Below are 11595 nucleotides of genomic sequence, written 5' to 3' on the forward strand. Positions count from 1 at the left end.
GCACGAGGGTGAGTGATTAATGACAGAATTTTCATTTTTGGGTGAACTAACCCTTTAATATGATTGTACACAAGGTGCATTTGTACATGATGACCAATATTAAAATGGGATTTAAAAACTACATGTAACTTTTTAAATCAAGTAATTACAATTCTTCCGTTTATAACAACTAGGGGTGGGTGATATACTGGTAGTCACAATTAACTGTTAGAAATTAATCAACCGTAGAGCTTGACTGTCGTCTCTATCATGGTTACACAGTCATGTGACATTGCTGTGCTACGTGGTCATGAAAACGTATCGTTTGCACACGTTTTTAAGCATTGCGGTTTAAAAACAAGTGATTTTAAGCCGTTAAAGCGCAATCAGCAGCGAAAGAGAACTAATTTCGCTATATGCGCTGAGCGCTGTTTGATAGACTGTTTCTGAGTGCTGTCAGAGAGATTTGCAGCTTTATAGGCCTTGAACGGTTAAATACACACACACTTGTATGTGTCAAAATGCCCGTCTTTGCAAATATCCTCATAAACACAGTAATTTAGCTCTTAAGTGAACGCGAACAGCTAAGAAAGAAAACACATGTGTAACAGTATATTGATCCGGGCAGCTCTTAAAGTGACAGCAGTCTAATACTCCTGCTGTCTGTCATTCACGTTAATCAAACATCAAGAGAGAGAAAATCTCTCACTGCTCTTGACTAAATCAATTTTGTAACGTTAAGAAGAAATATATATTTACACAGTGAAGAATATGCAGTGTTTTATACATTTGATTACTTCATACAATGTATGTAGCATTTCTTATTTATTTGTTCTGCTGTAGTTTTTTTGCCCTATTGTTTGTAATTAGTTTGTTATTCTTATTTAAAGGGGTCCTATTATGCTCTTTTACAAAGTCTTGATTTTGTTTTGGGGGTGTACTAGAACATGCTCTCAGTTAAATACACACACTTGTATGTGTCAAAATGCCCGTTTTTGCAAGTATCCGCGTAAACACAGTAACTTAGATCTTAAGTGACAGCAAACAGCCAAGAAAGAAAACACGTGTAACAGTATATTGAATCCGGGCAGGTCTTAAAGTGACAGCAGTCTAATCTTCCTGCTGTCTGTCATTCATGTTAATCAAACAACAAAAGAGAAAATCTCTCACTGCTCTTGACTAAATCACTTTTGTAACTTTAATAAGAAAAAATATAGATTTAATTTACACAGTGTTTTTATAAATTTGATTACTTTATACAATGTTTTGTCCTATTGCTTGTAAATAGTTTCTTATTCTTTTTTATTCACTGACTGTTTCCTTGTCTTCAGTGAACTCAAGTTGTTGTTTTTTTATTTAAAAAAATAAATTATCGCTTCTGTGTACTGTAATACTGCTTCAGGGTCTTGAAATACCATTAATATTGCTAAAACAAATATTACTAATGTCAGTACAACTAATCACAGTTGTAATGAGACGAGCCCTATTCTGAAATTTTAATATTTGGCGGCCCGCTCTGATCTTTCTGGTCCTTGTCTGCTGTACTCAAACTTCTTCTGTAGTTGTATAAATGCTAAAGCACGATTCATGTCCTCATGTTGTCTTTTTCCGTCTTTTTTCCTTCTCTGTCTCTTTCAACGTGTCTGTTTTGTAGAAGGTAAGTGCTGAACTTCCTTTTTCGCTTCAGAAGTCCTTCTGACTATTCTTTTTGAATCGCTCTGTCATCCACCATCCTTTATGAAATTGTCTCTTTTCAAGTTTTCACACTGTGTTCAGGAATGAATCAGCCTCCTGTTGTTGTGTTAATCAGATGTTTTTGTTTTCAAGCTGATCTCGTCTGTCACACTTACGTTTCTTTCACTTGACTCGCATCAGGGCTTTAACACAAGTGTCGTGCTGCTTTGACCAGCAGATCACATAACAGCTATTTTATATGATAATTATTCTCTGAATGTTATTTTATATCTTCAGCTGTGTGTTGCACAACTTAAGAAAGACAGCAGTAATTGGAGTCAGTTTAAATAGTTGGGTTAGGCTGTTAGTTGACTATTTGCACCAGTTTAATGCGTTGGGGAATGTCAATGCGAATAATGTGAAAGGACTTGACAGTGATTCAAGCTCAAAGCCACATTATTTTGAGATTATTAAATCATCTGCTTTACCACAAAAACTTCACTTTTACATCCATTAAACACACCAATCTACACAATTAAAATCCAGTAAGCATTGTCTCCTCTTGTGATCTAAAAAAAAATCTAGTATAGTTTATGAATATTTTGTAGTAGCCTAATTATGTTGTGTGTAATTGATGATTTAATTTGCATAATCATTTATTCTTATGACCAATATATATGTGACGCTGGAGCACAAAAGCAGTCTTAAGTCGCTGGGGTATATTTGTAGCAATAGCCAAAAATACATTGTATGGGTCAAAATTATTGATTTTTCTTTTATGCCAAAAATCATTAGGATATTAAGTAAAGATCATGTTCCATGAAGATATTTTGTAAATTTCCTACTGTAAATATATCAAAACTTAATTTTTGATTAGTAATATGCATTGCTAAGAACTTAACTTGGACAACTTTAAAGGCGTTTTTTTTCCTCAATATTTAGATTTTTTTTGCACCCTCAGATTCCAGATTTTCAAATAGTTGTATCTCAGCCAAATCTTGTCCTATCATAACAAACCATACATCAATTTATTATAATTTATATATATTTATTCAGCTTTGAGATGGTGTATAAATCTCAATTTCGAAAAATTGACCCTTATGACTGGTTTTGTGGTCCAGGGTCACATATTGCTTTTTTTCCTTGTGTTAATGTCGTTTTTTTTTGTCCATCAGTGTTTGATTTCATTAATGGGTGAATCTCACAAAGTCTGTCAAAAATGTGTCCGGGTCATATTTCACTACAAAGTCAAGAATAATTAATAATCAGGATATTATATATTGAGTAAAAAGCCTATTGTGCCATTATCTTGTCAGGTCTGTCAGCATCCTAACGCTAGAATGAGGGAGTGGGGCGCAGAGGCCATCACCTCGCTGATCAAAGCTGGACTCTCCTTTAAACACGAGCCACCGCTGTCCCAGAACCAGGTAGAAATTCAATCAGATGATCTGAAATCGGTGCTCGTGCAGAGTTTGAGTTTGGTTATTGATTGGACAGCACCTTCAACCAATCCCCTGTCCTCCTTAGAGGCTGCAGCTGCTGCTTCTGAACCCTCTGAAGGAGCTCTCCAACGTCCTTCACACCGATATCCGACAGAAACAGCTGGAGTGTGTCCTACAGATCCTGCAGAACCAGGGAGACAGTCTCGGACCGGGATGGCCTCTGGTGCTGGGGGTCATTGGAGCGATCCGCAATGACCAGGGGTGAGACACACTGCCTGACCTTGCAGAAAGATCATTTTAGACAAGCAAGAATTTCCTTATTGGTCCAGGTTGGGTTATGCAAGTTAGTGTTGGTTTGTTGCTTGGTCAACCTGCATGGTCCTTCTTTTGAGGCTGGTTGACCAGCGAAGTCTTCATGATTTATCTAGTTAGCAGCTAGCATCTAACAATCACATTTGAAGTGTTGATCTTGGGAGTGTCTCATTTGTACTCAACACACCTTACGTTCTGCAGTGAATCCCTCATACGAACAGCCTTCCAGTGCCTGCAGTTGGTGGTGACCGACTTCCTACCCACAATGCCTTGCATGTGCCTCCAAATTGTGGTGGATGTAGCTGGCAGCTTTGGGCTCCAGAACCAGGAGCTGAACATCAGCCTGACGTCTATCGGCTTGCTGGTGGGGAGTACTACTAGTGTTGCTTGTCAGCGTTACCTTGAAGGTTTTGAGTGTTCCTTTGGGATAGATGAGTTGACTTAGTGAATGACCAAGAGTCTTCCTTTTTCCCTGCAGTGGAACATCTCAGACTACTTCTTCCAAAGGGGAGAAGCTATTACAGAGGAGCTGGAGAGGGAGGAAGCGGTTCTCTTGAAACAGGCCCAAGATAAAGGTGAACCTCTGAACCGACCCTTCCACCCTGCGCCACCCTTTGACTGCCTGTGGTTGTGCCTGTATGCCAAGCTGGGTGAGTTGTGCGTGGACCCACGGCCGGCTGTGAGGAAAAGCGCCGGCCAGACAATGTTCTCTACCATTGCTGCTCACGGAACGCTGCTGCAACCACCGACCTGGAACATTGTGGTTTGGAAGGTACTGCATCAGACTTGACCGGGGACCAAATTATACCCAGTTCTAGCTAAAATTGCTTTGTTGGTTGAGACTTGACCGGGGACCGAATTAAATCAAGTTCTAGTTAAAATGGCTTTGTTGGATCAGACTTTCCCGGGAACCAAATTAAATCCAGTTCTAGTTCAAATTGTTTTGCTGGATCAGACTTGACCGGGGACCGAATTAAATCCAGTTCTAGTTAAAATTGTTTTGCTGGATCAGACTTGACCTGGGACCAAATTAAACCCAGTTCCAGTTAAAATTGCTTTGTTGGTTCAGACTTGACCGGGGACCAAATTAAACCCAGTTCTAGTTAAAATTGCTTTATTGTTGCTAATAACCAAACCTCTTTGCTCCGCAGGTTCTCTTTCATCTGCTGGACTGTGTAAGGAAGTCCTCCACCACGGCCGACAAGGAAAAGATCGAATCCGGAGGTGGAAACATCCTCATCCACCACTCACGTGACACAGCAGAGAAACAGTGGGCAGAAACATGGGTTCTGACGCTTGCGGGCGTAGCTCGGATCTTCAACACCAGGAGATACCTGCTTCAGCAGCTGGGTAGGCATTGAGAAATGTGGTTCTCAAAGACTTATCTCAGAATTTGGTTCTGAAAGTCATATTCTTGCTTGCAGGTGACTTTTTCAAGGCTTGGGAAGTTCTGTTGGACCACATCCAGTCCGCTGCGCTCAGCAAGAACAATGAGGTTTCCCTCGCCGCCCTCAAGAGCTTCCAGGAGATCCTCCAGCTAGTCACGCCCATGAAAGACACGGATAAACTCGACGTTCTCGCAGCTATGGACGTTCCTCCTGTCCTTATGGAGTCTCTTCAAGGTTCTGGGCCAGGAAGACCCCTAGTCCGGTCTGATTCCCTTGCCGAGCGACTAGTCCAGCGCTACGGCGCGCAATCTTCACTTCCACCACCTGGAGAGGAGCTGGACGACTCGGCCCTCTGGTGGTCAGCGTGGAACACTTGGTACCGGATAGGAACCGAGTGCACGCGACCCCCTAGTGGTGGAAAAGATAAACTAGTGTTCGTACCCAGTCAGCCTTTCCTGACGGCGCTAATACAGATTTTCCCAGCGTTGTACCAGCACATCGCAGGAGGGTTCAGCATGGAGGATCTCAAGAAGCTGGGGGTGATTCTGCATGGAGCCGTGTCTGTCCCCATAAGCTCAGACTCCTCGCCCTTCATCTTGCCCTCCTACATGGAAGCGGTGCTCACCAGCCTGCAGGAAGCGGTCCTGACCGCCCTTGATGTCCTGCAGAAGGTAGAACACCTTCGGATTTTGGTTAATGAAGTGTTATGTTTCTAAGTGGACCGTCAAGGGTTTTGTTTTTGGTTGCAGTATTTGAGGTTGTTTTCACACTTTGATGCTTGAGTAGACAAGTTATCCATTCAGTCCCATTCTTAGTATTTCCACCAACCAACCAATCAAACAAACCAAACTCTGATGTAGGGCTGGGCGATTTTTCCGATTTTATTGATTAATTCGAATGTAATGTTTTGCCACGATTTTATTTTTTTATAAATGGAGGAATCACGATTTTGAAAAGAAATATTACCAAACATTAGAATTAGACACTTTGGCAATATGCCAATGATAACAGTAAAGAGAAAACAATGATCAAACCGCATGTCGGTGCCTGTGATTAAGTGATTAGAACGCCGTTTCATGCAAGAGACGCGAGTCAACAGTCAAACGCGTCTGTTTACATAGAAAAAACAATGGAAAAGCAGCGCAATCGAATAAAAACCTGTAAAGAACTACTACTGTATGTCTGAAATTTCATGTTTGCATCATGGTGACAGGCTGAAAGCTGCTGTTCATTGTTTTTACAGAACAATAGTCTACTGGTGTTATAGCCTACCTTCAGTCATTTTGAATTTGAATTACCTTGACTTTTGAGAATTTTTTTTTAAAGCATTTTCCTTGAATTATTTCTGAACATATAATATGTATAAGACAAGTTTATACAAGATGTAGTTGTATTTCGTGCATCTTAAAGATATTTAACAAGTGATTTGTTTAACATTTACATCTTGTGTGGTGCACTTGGAATAGAATTTTCTTTAACTAGATGTTTCATAAAGAAAAAGTTACTTGAATCATGTTGTGGCTACATTTTCAAGTTGACTAATTAAAAATCGAGAATCGGTCAAATTCTGAAAAAAAAAAAAACGAGATTAAATTTTTTTGCCATATCGCCCAGCCCTACTCTGATGACAAGTAGACTTCTTAGTAGACGTCTACACCAAAACAACCCTGAAAATCATGGATTTTTCTTTCTTTTTGGATGTTTGAATGAGATTGTATGTCATTGTTATAGGCAATTTGTGTGGGTTTGGAGAATCTCCAGGTGATGTATCCCGCCATCTTTGAGCAGCTCCTGCTGTTTGTGGAGTTCTCCTGTAAACCTCCTCAGTATGGGAAGATGGAGACCAAACATGTGGCCAATGCCAAATACAACCAGGTGAGTCTCTGTCCTGTTTCCACTTCACATGGTCTTCACTTTTTTAAGATAATGGGTTTGTCTTGATCATTGTATGTGTACTCACCATACATACACTCATCATCATCATCATCATACAACATTCATTTCTGTGTCTGTTTTCGGATGTGATGATGTAGTAGATGATCTTTGTTTCAGATCAGGAGTGCTTTGATGGTTTTGAATGCACACGTTTAAAGAAGTCTATGCTCTTTTGCTGTGTTTACAGTGATGTCTTTATGGCATTGTCTTTTTTCCTTTTCAGTTTTTATGTGGTTCTAGGATTACAACATTTCTCTTTGTTTTCATATATATTTGGGAATTTGGGTAGTTTCAGTTGCTTTTTAAAATTTTTTTAGTTTGTTTTAGAAAATATGACTTTCTTTGCATGGTGCTGGTTTCCTTTAGTGGCATTTTGTGCCTCTTTTAGAATTGTTTGAATACTTTGGACCATGTTTCTTTTAAAATTCAATAATTTTAGGGTTTCAAACATTTAACGTTTTAATCACACATTTTTTTTAACTAGTTGTTGGGTCAGTTTACCAGTTAAAACTATAAACCAGTAGAAATGTGTGAAATATTTAAATGTTAACCCATCCTTTGGCTTAGGTGCAACGATTATTTAAACATGACTTTCAAACCAAACGCTTGTTCGTCTTTGTTGTCGTCATTATAAGTAGTTTCATTAGTGTGTTGTGTGGTTGTGATCAGCAGTGTAGTAAACATTTGTCTGTTCTTCTCTTGTTCTGTTTTTGTACTTCATACGGATCCGCTTTAGATCCAACTGTTTGCACCGGTGAGTTCTTCCTCCCTCCCGCTTTCTTCCTCTATATCTCTGTCTTTCGTTTGCTTTCTGCCTCCTTCTTCCCTTCGGCTAATTTCAGCTCCATTTAACTGCTCTTTAAGACAAACTTTGCTCTTTCATACTGTTATAACATTTGTTTTTCTCCATTTATTTCCATCAGCCACATTTGTTCATTAATTCTAACAAAACTTCGACAAATTAATAGTGTTATTTTATGGAGTTTCTTAGAACCGTGTGGTGAAAAGTTTTGAAATTTGACACATTCATAGGGGAGAGTCTCAACTTCTTTAATGCCAATTTTAATGCCAATTTTCTAGCGCCACCAACAGTTATTGAATTGTATGGTCAAGAAATAAAGACTGTTTCTGAATAGCATACTACCATACTACTCTTACTATGGTTTTAGTATGTGGAATTTATACTGTGCATAGTATGCCAATTTATACATAAAATACTTCAGTGACCTGCTACATTTATCAAAATGTACAGTATAAAATACATGAAATGCAGTATCCCACAATGCAGTGTGCTTGACTTATCCTTCCATTTCCAGTGTAATGTGTAAAAAGTAGTGTTCCGTATGAAATTTGCTTATGCATCATTACAACTTATTGAGTTTGGTGACAGCTGTTCAGAATGCATAAATCATCCAAAAAATGTAATGAAACAATAATTTAGTGTACAATATATTTTTTTTAAATATCACAAATGTTTGCCTGTAACATGGTGAAGATCAGGGGCGTAGCGTGTGGGTATGCAGGGTATGCATGTGCATATTCGTGGCCACAATAAATATATATATATTTTTTGTCTGCATGTCATGTGCAGGGCTGGGTAATTTCTTGTGTGCATTTGTTATATTGCTGCCGTAGAACTGCGTACATTTTTTTTTTTAACTACGTGCAAATGCTGCATTGCCACGGCCAAATAAAATAATAATTAATAATAAAAAAATTTTTTTTAAAACACCTGTGTGAGGTTGGAAGCTAGCTAGTTGAAAAGTCTGTATCACATCTAGCTTCAGCAACACCTGCCGTTTTAATTATTTCTTTCATTTTAATTCTCTTTTATTAAAAGACTATCGAAAGTAATCATTCTTTCCATTGAGAATGCACGAAGCCTTAAATTAAACACCAAGGACATTGTGGATGAATTTCCTGAAAAAAAAGGCCCAACGAATTAAATTTAATTTAATTAATTACAACTAAAATGTGAGGAGAGTTTTTCTTTCTTTCTGTCTTTCTTTCTTTCTTTTTGTGTTTCGGGCCACTGTGCCAAGAGTGTTTGCATTAAGTAATTTAGTAAATATGGCAGCGTTTTAGTGCCATAATATTTTTAGAATAAAGTCAGAATTACGAGATTAAAATTATGTTATATTGCGTGCATGAATAACATTAATTAATGCAAAATTCCATATATGTAAATGTTATGTTACGACTGTTATGTCTATTCACAAACTGTTTTATTGACGATTTTCGAAACACCGATTGATCGATTGCATGAGACACATTCGTCTTCTGATTTTTGTTTAAACAAAATTTTTGATATTCATTCATGTTTATTTCATGCTGGAGCTAGAAAAGACGATTGATCCACATGCCGCTTGAACTGAGGCGAATACAGCGATCTCACGCCACATTAAAGAGCGGAAAAACACGTTTATTGTTTGTATTTCGTGATAAAATTGACCGCATTTAAAGGCTACGATTTGTGCTATATTAAAATTATGTTAATTGAGACTTGAATAGATGAATAGACTTGAAAACGTTAAATATTATTTCCAAGCATACCGTCAATAAAACAGCTTGTGAATAGTCCTGTAATGTTATTTACATCAGAAAAGACAACAATAAGGAGCTTTGGAGCCCACATTAACCTATAACGTTTGGGGGCCCGTATAAAAGTGTTGAAGTGGAAATCTGTTTTTCCAGTCATCTGCTGCATTTAAGCCCAGTTCTGTAGCTCGTTTTAGTTAGTAGGGATAAAAATTAGATTTTGGTTTGAACTGAGAACCTATCTGGTGACTAGTGTTTGTGTGTTAATTATTCACAGTCCTTCTATGATGCTATATTATTTTACATGTATTTGTCTTTGAGGCTGAGGTTAATAATACATTGTTTTTTTTTTATATTCACTGTCTTTATTTTGCTCTTCTTTCCTGTTTGTGTCCAGGCGGAGTGGGTGGCCTTAAACTACGTGCCGTTTGCGGAGCGATCTTTGGAGGTGTTGGTCGATCTGTATCATAAAACAGCCTGTCACAAAGCCGTCATCAACGAAAAAGTCCTACAGAACATCATCAAGGTACAAAGCAAAAACCATAATTTAGATTAATGTTTATAAAACTGACTGACCTCAACAAATATAATAATATGTAATAATAATAATAATTGGTATGTTGTGAACAGAGCTGGGTAGAAACTGATTACATGTAATCTGGATTATGTAATCCGATTCCAAAAATTAAGTACTTTTAATTAATTATATTACGTTTTAAAATGCTCATAGTCAGATTACAATTACTTTTTTATGGATTGCATTCACACAAAGGCCGTTAATTATTAATAATTTATTGATTCACCCAAGTACTTATTTATTTATTTATCATTTATTTTCTAAATGAACCTACCACTTATACACGTAAGACTAATAACAATGCAAGTTACTAAACACTGATGCATAGCTGTGAAATACTATGTCTTCATATCCAGTGACGTTCACTATTTATTAATACTGGAAAAAAATATTTCAAACCTGGAAGACTTTGGTCTTGTTTTCATGTTTAGTTTTTTAATGTAATGTAGAGATTCCCACGGTTTTGTCGTTTTTATGATTAAATTAATTACTAGCTTTTCATGAAATTTTCACGAACCCCAGTTTGGGAGACCAGTGTGTATTGTTTAATGCATTTCTTGATATTGATAACAGTGAAAGAAATACATTTTCATTATTTCGCTCTTTTTTTTTTTTTTTATCAACATGGACCAGTAATCACATTCAAGTCTATGTGATAAATGAGTTAGTAATCTAAAAGTAGTCAGATTACATTACCTAATATGTGTAATCCAGATTATGTAACTAACTACAATTTCCGTCTTGTAATCAGACTACAATTTGTAAGTAATCTGGTTGTGAATTAGTAGTTTCGTGAGACATGATGCATTTCCGGGCATCTTAGTCTCCATAGGTCACCTGCTTTCGGTCGAAGCAGCTGGCTTATCTGTGCAGGAGCTCGTGCGCACCGAGCAGAATCAATCCTCTCCGTTTCTCTGTATTTAGACTCTGAAGATTCCTCTGGGTCTGAAGTACGCCTGTCCTGCAGAGAGCACCTGGAAACTAGCCGTCTCTTCTCTGCTCAAAGTGCTTTCCATTGGACTCCCTGTTGCTCGGCAACAAGCATCCTCAGGCAAATTTGACACAATGTGGCCAGAGCTGGCGAACGCCTTTGAGGACTTCCTGTTTACCAAAAGGTGTGCAACCCATCGTGATATATTAAAACAGTGACTTAAGGGTCATTCGTACTCATTTTCCTCTCATATCCCACAGCACACCTCCAGATAATCGGTCCATACAAGAGTTCCAGAGGAATGAAGCTATAGATGTCGAGGTAATTTCATCTGACAGTAGATCCACATCGCCTAATTATTTTTTAATAAACTGTATTTGAGCTAGATAGATATATTATTATTACGACTACTATTTATTAGTGGTAGGTCAGTATATCTGTGAGACTGATATTTGGACACTTTATGATGAGACATTTTGATAATAATACATTAAATATTCAAAAAATTATGTTTGTATGTGTTATGAATTTGTTATGTGTTAAAAATTATGTGTGTATGTGTATATATACACATAAAACTATCTAAAATATAAATACATATTAGAAAATGAAAACATATTTTGACTATTGTATGCATTATATATTAAATATATTAAAATATATTTATATAATAATAAAGTACTGCTGTTTATTAGTTACTATTAACAGTACATATGTTATATATATATATATATATATATATATATATATATATCTTTACTATATACTTTATATATATATATATATATATATATATATATATATCTTTTTTACTCACCC

At 37.2% G+C, this 11595-nt stretch overlaps 1 protein-coding gene across 1 annotated transcript in view; it reads left to right on the forward strand.

The window, feature by feature from the left end:
- LOC107668646 (protein MON2 homolog) overlaps positions 1-11595 on the forward strand; it is a 55731-nt gene that overhangs the window by 40574 nt on the left and 3562 nt on the right. The window contains exons 21-31 of the mRNA XM_016460591.1: positions 2970-3080; positions 3181-3356; positions 3609-3771; positions 3886-4179; positions 4559-4757; positions 4832-5466; positions 6527-6670; positions 7467-7484; positions 9666-9794; positions 10770-10960; positions 11037-11097. Coding sequence (XP_016316077.1) covers positions 2970-3080; positions 3181-3356; positions 3609-3771; positions 3886-4179; positions 4559-4757; positions 4832-5466; positions 6527-6670; positions 7467-7484; positions 9666-9794; positions 10770-10960; positions 11037-11097 — 2121 coding nt within the window. The remainder of the gene's footprint in view (positions 1-2969; positions 3081-3180; positions 3357-3608; positions 3772-3885; positions 4180-4558; positions 4758-4831; positions 5467-6526; positions 6671-7466; positions 7485-9665; positions 9795-10769; positions 10961-11036; positions 11098-11595) is intronic.

This window comes from Sinocyclocheilus anshuiensis, unplaced genomic scaffold, assembly GCF_001515605.1.
Source record: "Sinocyclocheilus anshuiensis isolate Anshui unplaced genomic scaffold, SAMN03320099.WGS_v1.1 scaffold2477, whole genome shotgun sequence".
Lineage (NCBI taxonomy): Eukaryota > Metazoa > Chordata > Actinopteri > Cypriniformes > Cyprinidae > Sinocyclocheilus > Sinocyclocheilus anshuiensis.